At 57.4% G+C, this 16,885-nt stretch overlaps 1 protein-coding gene across 1 annotated transcript; it reads right to left on the reverse strand.

Moving 5' to 3' along the window:
* Window positions 1-1,888: 1,888 nt before the first annotated feature.
* On the reverse strand, window positions 1,889-15,040 carry LOC133626765 (fas-binding factor 1 homolog). Its single transcript, XM_062007820.1, has 24 exons — window positions 14,988-15,040; window positions 14,767-14,940; window positions 14,291-14,351; window positions 13,735-13,785; window positions 13,450-13,597; window positions 13,109-13,211; window positions 12,560-12,952; window positions 11,902-11,976; window positions 11,529-11,623; window positions 10,809-10,867; window positions 10,045-10,089; window positions 9,819-9,953; window positions 9,513-9,613; window positions 8,866-9,072; window positions 8,296-8,403; window positions 7,855-7,982; window positions 7,451-7,569; window positions 7,212-7,334; window positions 6,763-6,870; window positions 5,194-5,349; window positions 4,879-5,016; window positions 4,645-4,777; window positions 4,145-4,317; window positions 1,889-3,642 (listed from the first exon to the last, which is right to left on the reverse strand). Exons 1-24 carry the CDS (start codon window positions 15,038-15,040, stop codon window positions 3,478-3,480), a joined length of 3,051 nt encoding a protein of 1,016 aa, XP_061863804.1. The 3' UTR covers window positions 1,889-3,477.
* Between the last annotated feature and the right edge of the window lie 1,845 nt (window positions 15,041-16,885).

The following is a 16,885-nucleotide window of genomic DNA, read 5'->3' on the forward strand; positions in this document are numbered from 1 at the left end:
CAGGCTTGTTAGTGGCATATATTATACCAGCTGTATCACGAGCATTTAACATTAATAGTAACAGAATAATTGGAGGTGAGTGTGGTTTGGTAGTTGCAATACTTCGTAGATGGTGGGTATCAGAAGAGAATTGGGAACGACAACAGAAGAGATGGCGCAAAAGGGTGAGATGCAGAAAAATGTGATAACAATCACGTTAATCAATCTGATGTTTAGCTTTGTTGTAGGCTTACTAACCATGATAATGAATAAGTGGATTTGCTGGATGTTTAGCAGTTTGTTAATGGTTGTGGCTATCATAGTTGGACAGAAGTCAAATGATCCTGCTTTTGTTTCTCTCCCTAAACAAAATGTCTGGGTCCCACTTGCAAATGTAACTGGGCAAGATACCATATGCCTGGCTACTACTGACCTAAGAAATCAGTCTTCTACTTGTTTGGTAGGAGTGCCAGTGTTTCAGGAGATGTCAGAGTGGAGTGAAAATCTTTTGCTGCACCATCATTAAACCCAAAAACCATCACAAAAAACATTGTTGGGTGCTGTATAACTAACCTTTCATTTTTCACTGGGCTCAAGTGATTTGTCACATCACAGTTACAGAAAAACCAAAATGCACTTGAGCAGGAATTAAACGTTAAACATTCCTTATTAAAACTAAAGCATTAGGTCTTACAAAATATCGTCACAGCAATTATTTTACTCTCTTGGTTTAGCAGAGCGAATGGTGTGTTTTAGAAGTATTATCGTAAGGGGAAAAAAAAAAAAGACAAGGCTTCTAAATACAGCTCTTTGAGCCAAACAATGTCTGCATTCGTGTTTACCTCACGGCACCGATGGGCTACGGTTCACTTCCATCACGGGTTTGTAACATCATTTCCTGCTGCCCCAGAAGAGTCAGTTGTGTATTTCATTTATTACAGCAGCAATCACTCAGTGGTGTCCAAGGTGCTGTTGTATTTCCATAGTTTAGGAAAAGTGCATCTGAATTGTTTCTCTCAAAAGCAAATTAGCAGACCATGCCAAAGAAGAGGAAATGACCCCATTGAGAGACAAGCAATGAGCAGGTCAGTGCTCAGCGCTCTGGCCGGGACCCGGTCTGGGCCTTTGGGGGCACCCTGTGAACGGCACATGCAACACCAAATATCTCAGAGCACTGAGACACCTCCCTGCACAGACATTGGCAGGTAGCAGTCTACAGTTGCCAAACTAAAAGAACTTTTCAAGTTGGAATTGAATCGGTGTTAGATTTTGTCTTCTGAACGAGAGGGACGTGAATACTGGCGAAAGCAGCACGTGTCGGGGAGCTGCTGGGAGGTACAGGGTGGACACAGGAAGCAAACCACGGGAACCCTGTCATGGCTTGGGCTTCTTAACTCCTCGAGAGCTCTAGAGCTCGGTTGCTGAGACTCTCCCCAGTGGCAGGGCCCAAGGCCAGTGCCTGGGTCAGCACCTGCCCTGTAACTGCGTGGGGCTGTTCCCACAGGGCCGGCGCATGGTGCGGGAGGACTGGGCGGCCTGACCCTGCTGCAACTTCCCTGCCCTCTGCTCTGAGTTCAAGAAGTAAGTTATCTTTTTTCTCTAGCGCAGGACTGCAGGGGTTGTTCATCTTTTAGCAGCAAACTGTTGCATTTGGAACTAATGAAATGGAACAGAGGTGGGGGGTGGACGAGGAATCCCCTATAACTGGTACCTTCATCTACCATCCTCACAGAACACAGCTTCCCAGGGGACCCAAAGCTGTGCTGCTGCCCGCAGGCACCACCACAGGCCTCCAGGAGCAGGAGTGGAAAGGGATGGGGTTTGCCCAAGGCCTACATGTCCTCTGGGGAGAGGGAACACAGGCACAGCAGCAAGCACCAGCGCACAGGCAGCGCAGTGTAGGGCACAGGCTGAGGCAGCACTCGGCTCCCAGCCCTTTTTCCTTCCGGAGGAGGAGGGGAGTGGAGGGCTCTGTTCAGATATTGGCACCTGCAAAGCTGCAGAAACGTCACATTCCAACCTGGGCTCTGCTGCAGGCGTTTCAATGGCCAAATTTTCTTCATGCCCCTGCAGCAGCCTTTCTGGTGCCATGTTGGTTCTCTGGGAACAGGCAGTAGCATGAGGCACAGGATCTGTTTCCAGCCATGCAGTGGTCGCTTCCACCACGGTGAGCACTTAGTGCTCGCCTCAGTGTGTGGGAGTGTGCTAGAGTCCATCTGCCAGGCCTCTCTGCACTGGTATTTCAGCCATTGTCCTTCAGAGCACAGAGACTTCAACCGCTTGGCTTGTTTGAGGGCAGCATATCTCGCATCCATGGACAACCTGTGCAACAGCCCATCTAGAGCTGCATCTCTTCCTTGGTGGCCTGAGGCATCGTGGGCCCCCCGAGCTACAAACATTCACATTTCCATTGCCAGTCCCAACACACCTGGGCCACTGCCATCCTGGCTCCTGTTTGTGCTCATGTTCTTCAGGGGCCTGGTTCCTGGGTACGTGGCATCTCGGTGGCACACCATCACAGCCAGCTTCTCCAGGTGGGCAGCGATGCCTGGCCTCAATGAGGCAGCCCAGATGGGGTGGCCCTGGCATTGCCAGTTGTTCTGTCTCCATGGTTGCAGCCACCCCACAGAGCATTTGCCACCAGCCACGAGTCACTACAAACTATTGGCCATTTTTCTCATTGGGGGATGTCTAAAGCCAGCTGGGAGGCTCCCACCTCTGTCAACTGACTCCAATGCCCCTCTCCTTCTGCAGCTTGTGCCACGTGTCACAGGGGACGCCCCACAGCCACCTTCCAGCTCCGATGCTGTCCCACAGCACAACAGGAGCCATCGGTGAGCGACACACTTTGCTTCTCATCTGCTGAGAGCTTAGTACATGGTGGGGCCTCTTCAGCATCTGCCAGCTCCTTCTCAGGCAGTAGTCCAGAGCTCTTGCCTTCTGGCCAGTTGGTGATCACGTGCAGGATGCTGGGGTGACTGCAGTTTCCTACAGGAGCTCACTGAGTGCTCAACACAACCCCATCACTCCATGTGGCATCAGTCGCCTGATGTGTGGAGGAGACTCTCCCTTTGGACACCCAGCCCAGCACTGGCAGTTGGGTGCTGAGAACAGTCCTGCTTCCATGCCAACTCCTGAGGCAGCTCAAACTCCTTCATCTGCTGCCAGTCTCCCCTTCTTGGTGGGAGTACACCGGGCCTCGGATCCTCTGCATCCCTGACTCAAGAACCCCAGGGCTCAGCCTCCAGCCTCCCCACGTGCTTCTAGCCAGAGGCTCCAGGTAGGGCCATTCTCTCCAGCTGCAGTGCAGAGCATGTTTGTCACATCTGGTCCTGTTCAGACTGGCCCAAGGGACACCACCTGAGCAGCCTCTCGTTTAATTTGTTGAAAGCCTTGTCGTTGTTCAGAGCCCCATTTGACATGGTTTTTCTTCCAGGTGACTCGATAGAGAGGATTTACAGCAGTTGGGAATGTGCAGCCTCCAAAAGCCCACAATGCCTAAGAAAGCTTGGGTTTCTTTGTCACCAGTTGGTGGAGACGTGGCTGCAGTTTTGCTGGTGTGAGATGTGCTGACCACCATCCTCGTGACCGAGCTGATGTGTGATAGGATGATTTTGTCAGACTCTCCAGGTAGAACTCCTCATTCTCTAAGAAACCATGGTCCTGAGAAGAAAGGGATGATGGGACAGATATCAGAGTGCAACACAAACGGAGTCACAGCCCAGGGTGTCACTGGGTGAGGAAAGTACCCTGAATCCTACAGAAGCAGCCTGAAAGAGCACCCCAGCCTGGGGAAGGCCCCAGCAGGGAAGCAGGGGGCTGAAGGGAGGGGACTGGCACATCACAAAGCCAGAGTCCAGCAGAGATGGCTTCTCCCAGTCAGCGATGGTGTGAGGAGAGGGATGAACCATCAGGTCCTGCATGTTATCAATGAACCTGAGACAAGCTGTGAAGGTTCACCCCTCCTTGCTTCTGGCATCACTCTTCTAGGTGTGACAGGTCCTCTAGGTCCTCTTCTGGAAGCCCACCCAGCCCAACAGCTCAGTAATGGTCTGAGGAGACACCCCATGCTGTGGCTGCCGGCCTCAAAGTGCGCTTCAGCCAGCCCTGTTCCCATCCAGCCGGTTCCAAGCCCCTTCTCCAGCCCCAGCCTCCTCCCCCTCACCTGCTGGGCCCTGAACTTCAGCAGCAGCAGCGTGGCGTCAATGAGCTCGGTGCCGCTGGCTGTGGCCAGGGTGTCCCTGCCAGCCCCAGGGCTGTGCTGAGGGAGCACCCTGACAGGAGCTGGAGGCTCTGCAACAAGACTCCAGCTCTGTGGTGCCCCTGTCGTCAGGGGAACTGCAGACAGAGACAACAGCATTCCTTTTCCAGCTGCCTGCATGTCCCCACAGCAAGGTCCTCCCCAACCACCCACTGCAAACGGGCTTTAATCCAGCTGCCTCTCCCCTTCTGCCCCGTCTACACCCTCCTGGCACTGCCCTGCCTCAGACAACTCCATCCACTGAGCTCTTTCAGAGGACAAGGGGCCAACTCATAGCTGAGGTTTATCATCAGGGGAACTAACTCAGCCCTCAGCAACATGCCAAGCCTCCTGAAAAGTGGAATACAAGTGCAGCTCCCCCCCCAGCATGTCCCTTCCCATTGGCAACAGGCAGAAAGCCTTACACAGTGTGCTGGAGAGGCCGTTCACAGGGGCACCGAGGTCCTGGTCTGCAGTCAGCAGCATCATGGGCTTGTTGGGCAGCTCCTCACATCGCTCTTCTAGCTGTCTCCTCTTCAGAGCCGTGCTCAGCCACTCCTGCCCCATCCCCAGGAGAAAGAGAGAGAGAAGCTGTTGGCAAAGGTTGAGGCCCTCAACACGGTGGCTTCAGGCCAAGAAGGAAAGGCGAGGGGGTATACCTCCTGCAGGTGCTGTTCCTGCTGCCTCAGCTGCTTCAAGCGCTGCTGCATGGCCTGCAGCCTCCTTGGGTGCTCACACTCCCCCCTGCAAGCCTTCTGCAGCACTCGCTGCCCCTTCTTGTCCTTCTGAGATGAGAGCTGCAAGGTAGAGAGGCTGGGGAGGCTGGGGACAGGGTCCCTTGCTGCTATGGGGCAGGGCTCCTTTCTGCATCCCCTCATTCCCCTTCCAGGACAGCACTAGGACTCCTCCTGGCTTGGGGAGGGCTGTGACCCCTCCCAGCTCTGCTGCCAGACTCAGGCAGATGCTGTGCTCACCTTGGCCCTGCTCTGCACCTTCTCCTCCTGCTGCCGGACGCGCTGCGCAGCCACCTTCACCCTCTCCTTCTCCAGCCTCAGCTTCTGCCAGGCCTTATCCTGCAGCTCTCTGGCCTTCTCCAGCTGCTCCTCCTTGGCTTTCAGCTCTGCCAGCTCCTGGGATGGGTACGGGGGAAACCAATGCACTACCTGCACTGTCCTGTTCACTGTTGTGAGTCTTTCCCAAGTGATGGGAGAGATCTGCCCCCGTTGAGCTTCTCGTGTGTGCCAGTGTGGGGTGCAGAGCAACACCTCCAGGTACTTAAGCAGTGCCCTCATCCATCACCCCTTGGGGACCAGGGCTGGCAGAGCTGGGATTGTACACACACATACTCCCTTCCCTGGGAAGGACAGAGCCCCTCAACCATGTTGCACACCCTCAAACATGCTCAAAGCAAAACAATTTGTCAGCAGTGGAAATACTCAGGCTGAATGCTTCTTTTCCGCTGTGGCAGCTCTGCCACCTTGTCTGTGCCACAAATCCCCTCTGGACAGCCCTAGGAGGGAGCAGAGCTGGCTCTGGCCACGTCCCCATGGCAGGGGGATGCGGAGGAATGGTTAAGGGAGAGTGGACATGGATCCCGGGGTATAATGTTAGGCCTGATGGGGCAAGGCAATCTGAGCTCTAGTTATATGAATTTAATGCACAATCAAGACCAGAGTCAGAGCCATGGTTAAAGCAGTTGCTGTCACGTAGTCAGCGCAGACAGCAGGCCGCTTTCTGCTCCTTCAAGGTCGGGCTGTTTTCAGCTAACGAGCTAACAGCTCAAGGTGGAAAACAACTTCGGGGAAAAACAAGATGGGAAAGTGTGAGGGAGCTTGCTTATGGCAGAAACCGCAAGTAGGATGAACATGAGAATGTAATCTATTAGCTGCTGTTGCTGAGCCAGCTTTGAAGCTGCTGGATATATAAGTTAGAGCCTGCTTTTAATAAAGTGAAGATTTCTGCTATCACTCACATTGAGTAGGACTGATTTCTTCCCACCCAGCTGAGAATCGGACCCTGGGTTGATCGCCACATGAAGTAGGCTTGGAGCTGGTTTTTCAGGCTTCGAGCCTGGTTTCAGACTTCGAGTCTGGTTCATTTTTCAGGCTTCGAGCCTGGTTCATTTTTCAGGCTTCGAGCCTGGTTTCAGGCTTTGAGCCTGGTTTTCAGACTTTGAGTCTGGTTTTTAGGCCAAGAGCCGAAAACTTCGTGGCAGGGGGAGGCTTTGCTTACACCCACCGTGGGGGTTTCCTCTCATGACGGAGGTGGCTGTGCCTGGTCTGGCTGCCCCAACTCCTCACAGGCAGAGGGGAGAGACAGAGGAATCCACGCTTCTGTCAGCATCTAAAGCAGGCTGGTGGAGGCTGCTCCTGGGGCAGCCTGATTCTTACCACCCCAAGGGACATCTCTGTCTGAAACACCTGAAGGAGCGTAGAGCCTGCCCCGTGGGCATGGGAAGGGGCTGCGCTGCAGTACTTTGGCCAGGCTGCTGACGGTGCCCTCTCCCTGGGAGCCCATGTGCCCGTGTCCAGTTCCATCCTCACCCTGCTCTGCTGCTGCTGGGCACGAAGTTCAGCCCACTCAGTCGCCAGCTTCTGGTACTCCTCTGAGCACTTCTGCACCACCAACTGCTGCTCCGCCAGAAAAGTGCTCTGCAGAATGTCACAAGAGAGGGAGAGGCAAAGCACTGAGTCCCCTTTGCTGATGGATTTTTCTCCTTCAGCGCATCTCTGCCACCAAACATTAGGCAACACCCAGAAGCTGGTTCAAGCCCCCAGTGCTTGGGGTGAGCCCTGCTTGGAGAGCTCAGCCCCAAGCTTCCAGCTGCCAGGGGACCGCTCTGATTGTGAGTCACTGCGCCTGGGGGTGGGATTGAGGGAGCAAATGCTGCAGCCCAGAACCCGGCTCCTTCCTCCACCACACAGCGCACTGCAGCCCCGCTCACACTCGGGGCACACGTGAACAGCACCTGGAGCTGTCTGTCCCACCTCACCTTGGCCCTCTCCAGCTCTGCTCGCTCCTTGGAGAGCTGCTGGCTCAGGACTTGCTGCCGCTCCTCCAGCGAGCGCTGCAGAGATCCCACTTGGCACTGCTCTGCCAGCGCCCTGCAGCGCTCCTGGGTTTGGACAGGGAGGAGAGACAGGGGCTGTTCCAGGCTCCTGGGACAACACATACCTATCCCAAACCCAGACAGGAGGGCTGACTCGGGCAAAAGAGACAGCCTGGGCTCACCTGCTCCAGCTGCTGAGACTGCTCGCTCAGCCTGGCCTCCACTTTAGCAATCACGTCCTGGTGTCGTCTCTGTTCCTCCTCCATGTCCTTCTGCTGCTGCAACATCCTGTCTTGGAGCACTGTGCAGAGGGAGCAGCCGAGCCATGAGCAGCACGAGGTGGGAAGCCCTCTCTGCCCACACCATACTCACAGCAGAAAACCTGCATGCATTTGTGCTCCTCCCCTTCTGCACACCCCCAGGACCCCACTTCGTAACGGGGACACCCCGAGGTGTTCAGTGGCTGAGGCAGGCCAGGCTTTGCCAGCCTCGGCTCCCAGTCCCTGCCTGACTCAGGGCACCTTCTCCCCATTTCCTGGGTGCCTCCAGAGCCATTCCAGCACTGACAGATGGCTGACAGACGTACCCCTGAGCTGCTGTGCCCACGTGGCCAGCTCCTGGGAGGTGCTGTGGTGCTTGGCCTCCACCTTGTGCCAGAGCTCGTGCAGACCACTGGAGAACTTCTCCATCCGCTCGATGACGCCGTTCAGAGACCTGCGGAGGAGAGCGAGGAGAAAGTCAACCCTGTGGCACACGCTTCACCTCACTGCGATGGAGGGGGAGATGTGGTGCCTGCCAAAGGCCAGGCAGTCCTGTGATGCCTGCCAAAGGCCAGGCAGTCCAGCCCTGCCCCTCTGTGGGTCACAGCAGAGCGGTGGGAAGACAGAGCTGCTGCTTAGGAGAGTACTGACAGAGAGCAAAGTGCTCAGCAGCCCTGCGAGAGGCAGCAGGGGGAAGAGGGGATGGGCTCTGTTGCCACAGCCTGAGGCTGGTTCCGCGGGGAACACCACGGCCAGGGGGCTGGTACCTGGTGTGTGACGTGGCGCTGGTCACCGCATCCACCTCCTGATCCTTCAGCCGCTGCAGCCGCCGCAGCTGCTCGTCGTAGTCCTGGCGCAGCTCCTGGATGGACGTCCTGCGGGACACGGGTGAGGAGCCCACCACGGGCTGTCTCAAAGCCGTGCTCCCCGTGACAGGCACTGTGCAAGAGGCCTGGTCATGGAGCTGAGTGGTGCCAGGAGCTGAGCTGGCGTGGTGGGCTGTCACAGGGCACGCCCCTGACAGGCATCCACATTTGGCACGGACCACATGCAGGGCTTAAGGGCTTCTCTACCAAAACCTGGCTTCTCATTGACCCAAACTACATGCAACACCAGTGGCTCACTGGACTGAGTAAAAAGGTAAAACATTCACTCTGAAATGGTACCTCCAGCCACATCTCCCTGTGCCAACCTACAAAGCAAATCCCCATTCCAAAAGCCACTGAGCCACCCACAGCCCAGTGCCTCTGGAGCCTCCTTTCACCGCAGCCCCAGGCTGTTCCCTGGTTCCTTTGCCAAGAGCACGGCTACTAACCCCACGTGTGTGCTGCTCTCACCTCTGCAGCTCTTGCAGCCGCTTCACCTCCAGCGTGTGCTGCTGCTCCAGTGCTGCCAGCTGCTGCTGGTGCTGTGCCCGCAGCTCTGCCTGCGCCTGCTCCGCGTCCTGGCTCTGCGACAGCAGCTGAGCCCTCAGCTGCTCCAGCTCCTGCCGCAGCCTCTCCTCCTGCCGCCCGTGGCTCTCCTCCAACACCTTCATTTGCCGCCTGCTCATAGAGGTCACACCAAGGGAGAAGTGTTGCTCTCGTGGCAATACCTGGAGCTCTCCACCCAAAGTGCACGTGAGGATTCAGATCAGTGTTGCTGTGCACATGGGAAACATTCGGCCTCTCCACAGTCAGAGCCTCAAACCCTCCTGTTGCTGCTCAGTGCATTGCACTGGCTGGGGACATGCTGGCAAAGAGCTCCTCCAAACCTGTTCCTCCTCCTCACCACCTACCAGACAGTGTTGGTTAGAGTGGACTCCAACCTTGGTTGTTCAGCTGTGGGGCTGCTCTCTGTCCCCACCAGGTCCACCCCGACGTGCCTCTGTGCCTGTCCACCCCAAGGATGGACTGGGGAAGCAGCCCAGCCCTCCCTACCTCAGAGGAGATGGCTGCAGGCAAGGATCTGACAGAGGAGGGGAGCACAGGCAAGAGCCTGGTACCTGTAGGGGCTCTCGAGAAGATCCAGGTTCTTCTGGTGCTGCTGCTGGAGACTCTCCAGCAACAGCCTCTGCTGCGTCCGCTCCACCTCCAGCATCTGGACCTGCCGGGCACCCGGGGAGAAGGTCCTTGTGCTGCTCCAGGGACACAGCTCCCACAGCAGCACTCACTCAGTGGCCATGGCTACTTCTGGACAGAGAGGTTTCTCCTCTCTCCCCTGTCACTCTGATGCCATTGGAGTGGACATGAGCCCTTCTCCTCCCGCTGTGTCACCCGTGGCCCCCCTTCCAGCAGGTGACGGGGCTCACCTGGCTCTCCAGCTCTGCCACACGGGCCTGGGCGCTGACCAGAGCTGCCCGGCAGCCTGATGCATCCTCACAGAGCTGGGCAGTGCCATGCCCCGGCCTCCCCTCATGCAGCAAGCACAGGCCTGAGGACTCTGCCTGTGGGGATGGAGAGGGAAGATCAAGGCCCTTCAGGATCCGTGGCTTTGTGGGGTGGCCATCAGCCCACACAGGAAGGCGTGTGTCTCACCTGCAGCTGTGGGGCAGCCTGGAGACGTGTCCTGGGCGTGGGAACCTGCAGAGACACAGGGCTGCTGTCAGGCAGGTCAAGTCCTGAGGGAACATTCTTCCTAGCCTGGGAGTGGTAATTCATACCCAGCTTACTGAGGCCCTTCCTCTACCCTTCCCCAGCCCAACCCTGTTGCTGGCCTGGCTCCCTTCTGATGCTCAGCAGCCCCTATCCCAGACAAAATGATGTTGGGCTCCTCTTGCTCTGGGGGTAGATTCAAGGAGAAGGCCGGCAGCTCTCGGGGAGACAGCAGCTGTCCTGCCACGAAGGCAGGGCAAGGAGGCCCAGGCAGATGTGAAAAAGGGGCTTCAAAGACAAAGCAAGAGCTGCCCTCTCTGCCAAAGGCTCTGATGGCCCCCCAGTGCTCTAGAAACCATCTCCGAGTATCCTCACTACCATGCTGAGGAAAATCCACTGAAGCCAATTCCTCTATCAACTGCAATCTCTGCTGTTAATATGACGTATATGTGCCTGGAGAAGTCTGTACATGCTGCTCAGGCAATGCAGCAGTGTCAACTGCTGTGATTTACAAAGCATCCACAGCACACGTGCTTTGGCCTGATAAATACAACTTGTGGTATCCCAGAGCTCTCCCAACACTTTCCCTCCATGAACCCAGGCTCCCACGGATGCAGAGAGCTGGAAGACGAGGAGCTGGCAGCAGAGGGCCCATCAGCACAAGCCTGATCCTGCACCTCACAGGGCCACAGGCCCAGCAGACCTACCTGAGCAAGTGGGACAGGGCCCTGCACCTCCTGCTCTCCTGGCAATAAGGCTGTAGAGGCTTAAAATGGAACAAGTCTGCCATTCAGACATGGCAACAGCAATCATCCCCTCCCAGAAGGACGAAGGTCTGGCTCTCCTGGGCAGAGTGAGAAGGGTCCTGCTCTGCTCTGGTGGGTGGTGATGGGGACAGAGGGTCAGGCAGGCCTGTCCATTCCTGCACCCCCACAATGCTGGCACTCTGCCCTGCACAGAAAGGCTGAGGGCAAAGCATGGCTCCTCCTCCATCTCCATCACCTAGGGAGGAGGCTGAATCCTAAAAGAGTTGCTTTCAGTAGGCTCTGAACTGGTGCACAGCTTCAGCCCAGACACAGCACTAGTGGGACCAGCACGTGGGCAGCAAGAGGGAAGGGGGAAGAGAGAAAGGACAGCATGAACTCATGCCCACCAAGAGAAACCAAGTCTTTTGCAGCCCTCTGAAAGCCCAAAGGCAGCCCTGCAGAGTTCAGTGTGCCCCAGCACCGTGTCTCCACCACACCACAAAAGGGGGATGGTGGGATCCTGCAGCGTGGCAACCTGCTCCCACACCGGCTGCTCAAAGCCTGGGCAGCAACTCCATGGCCAAGGGCAATGCTGTGCCTCCTGATTTGTTCTTGTTTTGCAGGGCAGGGGGAGCCTCTCTGCATCCTGCTGCCCAAGCTGCACAATCCCAGGAAACGCACCCAGGGCGCTGGTGTCTCCGGAGGGATCCTCCTTCTCAGCCTCCGACGCCTGAGCTGAGGCTCCTTTCGTGGTGCTGAGCCAGGGCACCGGCTGCCTGCAGGGGCAGAGACACAAGTGATGCACAGCGGGGAGAGGCACACAGATATTGCTCTGCTTGCCACTGAAGTTGAAAGCTTGGCTTTCCTAGTGCTCCAACAGACAAGAACCCAAGCCACCTGCCGAGCTGCCCTCCCTCCTAGCTACAGAGGTCTCAGGCCCAAAGGGATCGCTGCTGGCTCCCAGCCCCCCCCACTCCCCCACTGCACACACGCAGCTGCTTTCTGCAGGACATCTGTCCCACGGAGGGTGCCCGAGAGCTGACAGAGGCCTTACCCAGAGCTGTCTGCACTGGCTGTGTCCCGCAGGGCAGCTGCCTGCTGTGGGGCTCCTGTGGAGGCGGCTGGATGGCTGCAGGCAGAAACACCAGATGTGGAAGAGCTCAGGGAAGGCAAGATCCTGTCCCCAACACCAATTCCTGCCTTGCAGCTGAAAGCCTCTGTCTCAAAATCTCCATCACTGCTGTTCCTACTCATTTCATCCCCGCTCACCCCGGACAGCAGCAGCCCCAGCTAACACAGCCCTGCACATCACACACGGCTCTTTGCAATTCCCTTCTGAGCCCCATTCCAACGGCACAAGGCTCAACCTGTGCCGGTGGAAACTCAGCAGGAGGAGGTGGTGTGTCTGGAACTAGGAGGAATGAAGGGGAATGCAGACAGCAACAAGGAACACAGCGTGTGCTGTGGGGCTGTGCTCATCCAGGAGAGCTCTACAAGACCTGGGTGTGATACTGACCACAACAGCAAGGTGAGCCTGGAGGGCTGCAGGCTGGATCAAGTAGGAGAAAGCCCTGCGCTAATACTCCACCCCAAGACAAACTAGTGCTTAAAACTAATGGCCTCAATCTGAGACGAGGCTTTGGGAGAGCTGCTGCTGGAGCAGCTACACGTGGAGCAAACGGGAGCAGCGTGGCCATCAACTGTGCCTTTACCTGACAGCAGGACGGGGATGCAGCCTTTCCCCTGGGGCCTCCGAGGCCTCGGCATTCCTCTCCTGGGCCTTTGCCTGCACTTGGGCTTTCTTGCGAGCCAGGGCAGCGATCAGCCAGTCCTCCTCCTCCAGCGGGGCCGCTTTAGCCGCCGCCTCCTCTGCAGCCGGGACGTGGCTGGCGGGGCCAGGCCGTGCGGCCGGGGCAGGGCTGGGGCGGCTCACGGCAGGGCTGCCCTTCGCTGCAGGCAGCGGCTCCCACTCACACCAATCCTCATCCTTCAAGCCCAGCCAGTCGGCTCCAGCCCCTCTGCCCCGCACCGTGCGCCTGCTGCCTGCAGGAGCAGCTTTGGGGTGCAGCTCTGCTTTCACTTGGCTGCTCATGTCGCTGGAAAACCTGCCGCAAGGAGAAGCAGTTCCATCTGTGCCCGAGGGGCCCCGGGAACCCTGTCCCTGGGAGGGAGCCCTGCCTGCACGGGGACCCCAGAGCCCCTGCCTGCCCTGTCGCAGGGGCAGTGTGCCTGGAGCTAGGGACACACACGCAGCACCACACCTGACAGACCGCCTCCTCGCTAGCAGGCTCTTGGGTGTGGAGGCCACCGAGGACTTGTACTCGCCAGATACATCATCTTTCCTCTTCCAAACATCTTCCTTCTCTGTTCAAACAAGCAGCCTTGAGTCAATGCCCAGAGGAGCAACTGGGTGCAAAGACGCCAGCCCCCCTGCTCCTCTGCAGCTACATGTTGCGCCACACATTCCTCCCCACAGCCTTGTGGCTGGCATATCTCTAATGCAACCCCTTTGGCTCTCCTTCCACTTTTTGTTCCCAGATGAAGACATCCCCTGCTCATTCCCAATCAAGTTGTGAAGACAAAAGTAAAATCTCCCTCTAACCTTTCTCAGGAGCTAACAGCTTCCCTGGGCCTTTAGCTCGTCCTTTTCCCAAGGAACCCCATTCCTCAGGACCTTTCACAGTTGTCTTCTCTGCTGCAGAACTGGGCTTTGATATCCCCAGGAGATCAGCTTCCAGGTCATCCATATCCTGGGAAGCAAGGGGACAAGGATGGGAGCAGGGTGAGCACTGCTAAGGCCTCAGTGTCACTGCTCCCTTTGGAAGCTGATGCTGGAGCCCACGGCTGGAGGCAGGCTGTGGGGAGAGGGAGGCATTTCCACACTCACCTTCAGGTTCTGCAGCAGATTCTCCGCGTCTGTGGCAGAGGCCCTGGGTCCCTGTGTGCCAGGGAGGGGAGAGATCAGAGATGAGCAGACTTTGGAAACTTCCCCCCCCTCACTCCAGCCCCTGCTTCTCCTCGGTTTATGAGGAAGAAGAGCACATGACCACCTTTGGGTGCCCTTCTCACTCAAAACCTCCCTGTGCCTTGCTTCTGTTGCTGAGATTCTGCTGCCTCAGGGACAAGCATCAGGAAAACTCAAAGGCATTGATTTGGGCAAGCGTTCTTCTTACAACACTTTCCCTGAAGTGCACCCAGGAAGGCTGCAGCAGCACGTAATTCCTGGCACCTGGAAGCCTTTCTCCCCCCATCCACCCACTCCCCTGTCCCATCTTCCCCACTCCACAGGGATGCCACAGAGGGGTTACCTCTTCAGACACATTTCACAGTCCATCTCCCATATCCCACTACTGACTTGGACACGGGGAGATCAGGGGCAATCTTAGCCCAGCCCAGTCCCAGCCCTTGACACACTTGGGCTCTCTCCTGAAATCTGGACTCACCCCTGCAGCTTTGCTGTCCTCTGCAGAGAGCTTGCTGAAGAAATCATCCCCTAGAACAGAGCTGTGACACAAGCCTGAGTGTTAGCAGCACCACACGTGAGCTCAGCAAGAGTGTCCTAAGGACAGCCAGGCCAGGCAGTGGGAAATGGAGAGAGCACACGGCCACATCACAGCAGCCACATCACAAAACATACAATGAGGCTCAAATAGCACTGGGATAAAAGACTGCAGTGCTGGGACTACTGCATTTAAGCAAGGAGCCGTTCAAAGGGAGATTTACAGCAGATGTAGCGGGTTGGCGGCACCCAGCTCTTGCTGCACAGCTTCAGGTGCTGGGCTCCCAGGGCTCCACCCCAAGACAAACTAGCGCTTAAAACTAATGGCTTCAATCTGAGACGAGGCTTTGGGAGAGCTGCTGCTGGAGCAGCTACACGTGGAGCAAACGGGAGCAGCGTGGCCATCAACTGTGCCTTTACCTGACAGCAGGACGGGGATGCAGCCTTTCCCCTGGGGCCTCCGAGGCCTCGGCATTCCTCTCCTGGGCCTTAGCCTGCGCTTGGGCTTTCTTGCGAGCCAGGGCAGCGATCAGCCAGTCCTCCTCCTCCAGCGGGGCCGCTTTAGCCGCCGCCTCCTCTGCAGCCGGGACGTGGCTGGCGGGGCCAGGCCGTGCGGCCGGGGCAGGGCTGGGGCGGCTCACGGCAGGGCTGCCCTTCGCTGCAGGCAGCGGCTCCCACTCACACCAATCCTCATCCTTCAGGCCCAGCCAGTCAGCTCCAGCCGCCCTGCCCCGCACCGTGCGCCTGCTGCCTGCAGGAGCAGCTTTGGGGTGCAGCTCTGCTTTCACTTGGCTGCTCATGTCGCTTGAAAACCTGCCGCAAGGAGAAGCAGTTCCATCTGTGCCCGAGGGGCCCCGGGAACCCTGTCCCTGGGAGGGAGCCCTGCCTGCAAGGGGACCCCAGGGCCCCTGCCTGCCCTGCCACAGGGGCAGATCTACAGACAGGGACAGGAAAGCACACGAGTGTATGTGCCTCTCAGACTTTCCCTGGGTGTTTTAGCCTACAGAGAAAGACAAATTCCCTCATTAGAATATCAAGCAGGTCTCACCTGGACTTCCCCAAAACATATTTAAGCCACAGGCAGCTTTCTCCTGAACAGCCCATGAACAACATTGAAGCCCTCTTCCTACCCACACTGTCTGGGAAACAGCATATGAAACCAGGGGCACCACAGACATATTGGCAACTTCAGAAACACCAGTGGGCACAGCCTCTCCTGACTGACAGCTGGCCAAGAGCCTCCAGCCCTTGGCATCACTTATGCCTCCAAACAGAGCTACCAGAGGTTGCTCTTATGGCCAGTGACACTTCCCTGCAACTGATCTCCCTCTCCTGCTCAGGGCCCCTCTGCAGCCTGCCAGCCTGGCTCCAAGGCACTCCAAACAAAGCTTCAGCTGAGTCTTCAAAACCACCCCACACTCCCCAAAGCAGTCTCGAGCTCCTGCAGTGGTTTGCATGGCAAACATTACACTGACATTAAGCTCTGCAAAATACCCTGAGAGGCAGCAAGTGCCACCCGCACTGCCCCACGGGTGCTGACCCAAGCAGAGCCCATGGGGCTCCCGCTCTGCCCAAAGCCTGGTGATCACCTGGGGGAGGAGGCAAGCAGAAGAGGAAGGAGGGATGAAAACCTCATCTCTTTGGGTCTGGAGCACCCAGGGGGTCCCAAATAAGTGGGACAACAGAACAACACAAGGAGGGAATGAACAATTCTAAAGACTGCAAAGGAGCAATGCTCAGTGTCACTGCTCACTGCCTGCAGCCTAATGCTCAGCCCAGTGCCCAGCCCCATGTCCAGCCCAGTGCTCACCTGATGCTGACTCGAGCTCAGACGGAGATCAGATGAGCCTCAGATGATGCTTGGCCTGGAGCTCAGATGGACCTCAACCCGTAGCTCAGAGGGAACTAAGCCTGGAGCTGAGCCCAGAGCTCAGGGGGAGCTCAGAGGGACCTCAGCCCAGATCTCAGACTGAGCTCAGACGGATCTCAAGCCAGAGCTCAGACGGACCTCAGCCCGGAGCTCAGACGGACCTCAGCCCGGAGCTCAAAGGAAGCTCAGACAGACCTCAGCCCAGAGCTCAGAGGGAGCTCAGCCAGGAGCTCAGCCCAGAGCTCAGAGAGACCTCAGCCAGACCTCAGCCTGGAGCTCAGAGAGACCTCAGCCCGGAGCTCAGCCCAGAGCTCAGAGGGAAATCAACCCGGAGCTCAGACAGACCTCAGCCCGGAGCTCAGAGGGACCTCAGCCCGGAGCTCAGAGGGACCTCAGCCCGGAGCTCAGAGGGACCTCAGCCCGGAGCTCAGCCCGGAGCTCAGACGGACCTCAGCCCGGAGCTCAGCCCAGAGCTCAGAGGGAAATCAACCCGGAGCTCAGACAGACCTCAGCCCGGAGCTCAGAGGGACCTCAGCCCGGAGCTCAGAGGGACCTCAGCCCGGAGCTCAGCCCGGAGCTCAGACGGACCTCAGCCCGGAGCTCAGACGGACCTCAGCCCGGAGCTCAGCCCAGAGCTCAGAGGGAACTCAGCCCGGAGCTCAGACGAAG

This window comes from Colius striatus, chromosome 14 (genome assembly GCF_028858725.1).
Source record: "Colius striatus isolate bColStr4 chromosome 14, bColStr4.1.hap1, whole genome shotgun sequence".
Taxonomy (NCBI): domain Eukaryota; kingdom Metazoa; phylum Chordata; class Aves; order Coliiformes; family Coliidae; genus Colius; species Colius striatus.

What these genes read in the sequence shown, in the direction of transcription:
- LOC133626765 (XM_062007820.1), bottom strand. Translation starts at nt 15,040, where the DNA reads ATGAGGATTGGTGTGAGTGGGAGCCGCTGCCTGCAGCGAAGGGCAGCC. An exon ending in CAGAGCTGGAGAGGGCCAAG is followed by an intron (nt 6,871 to 7,211) that starts GTGAGGTGGGAC and finishes GACATTCTGCAG; the next exon opens with AGCACTTTTCTGGCGGAGCA. An exon ending in TGAAGTTCAGGGCCCAGCAG is followed by an intron (nt 3,643 to 4,144) that starts GTGAGGGGGAGG and finishes CTTTCTTCTCAG; the next exon opens with GACCATGGTTTCTTAGAGAA.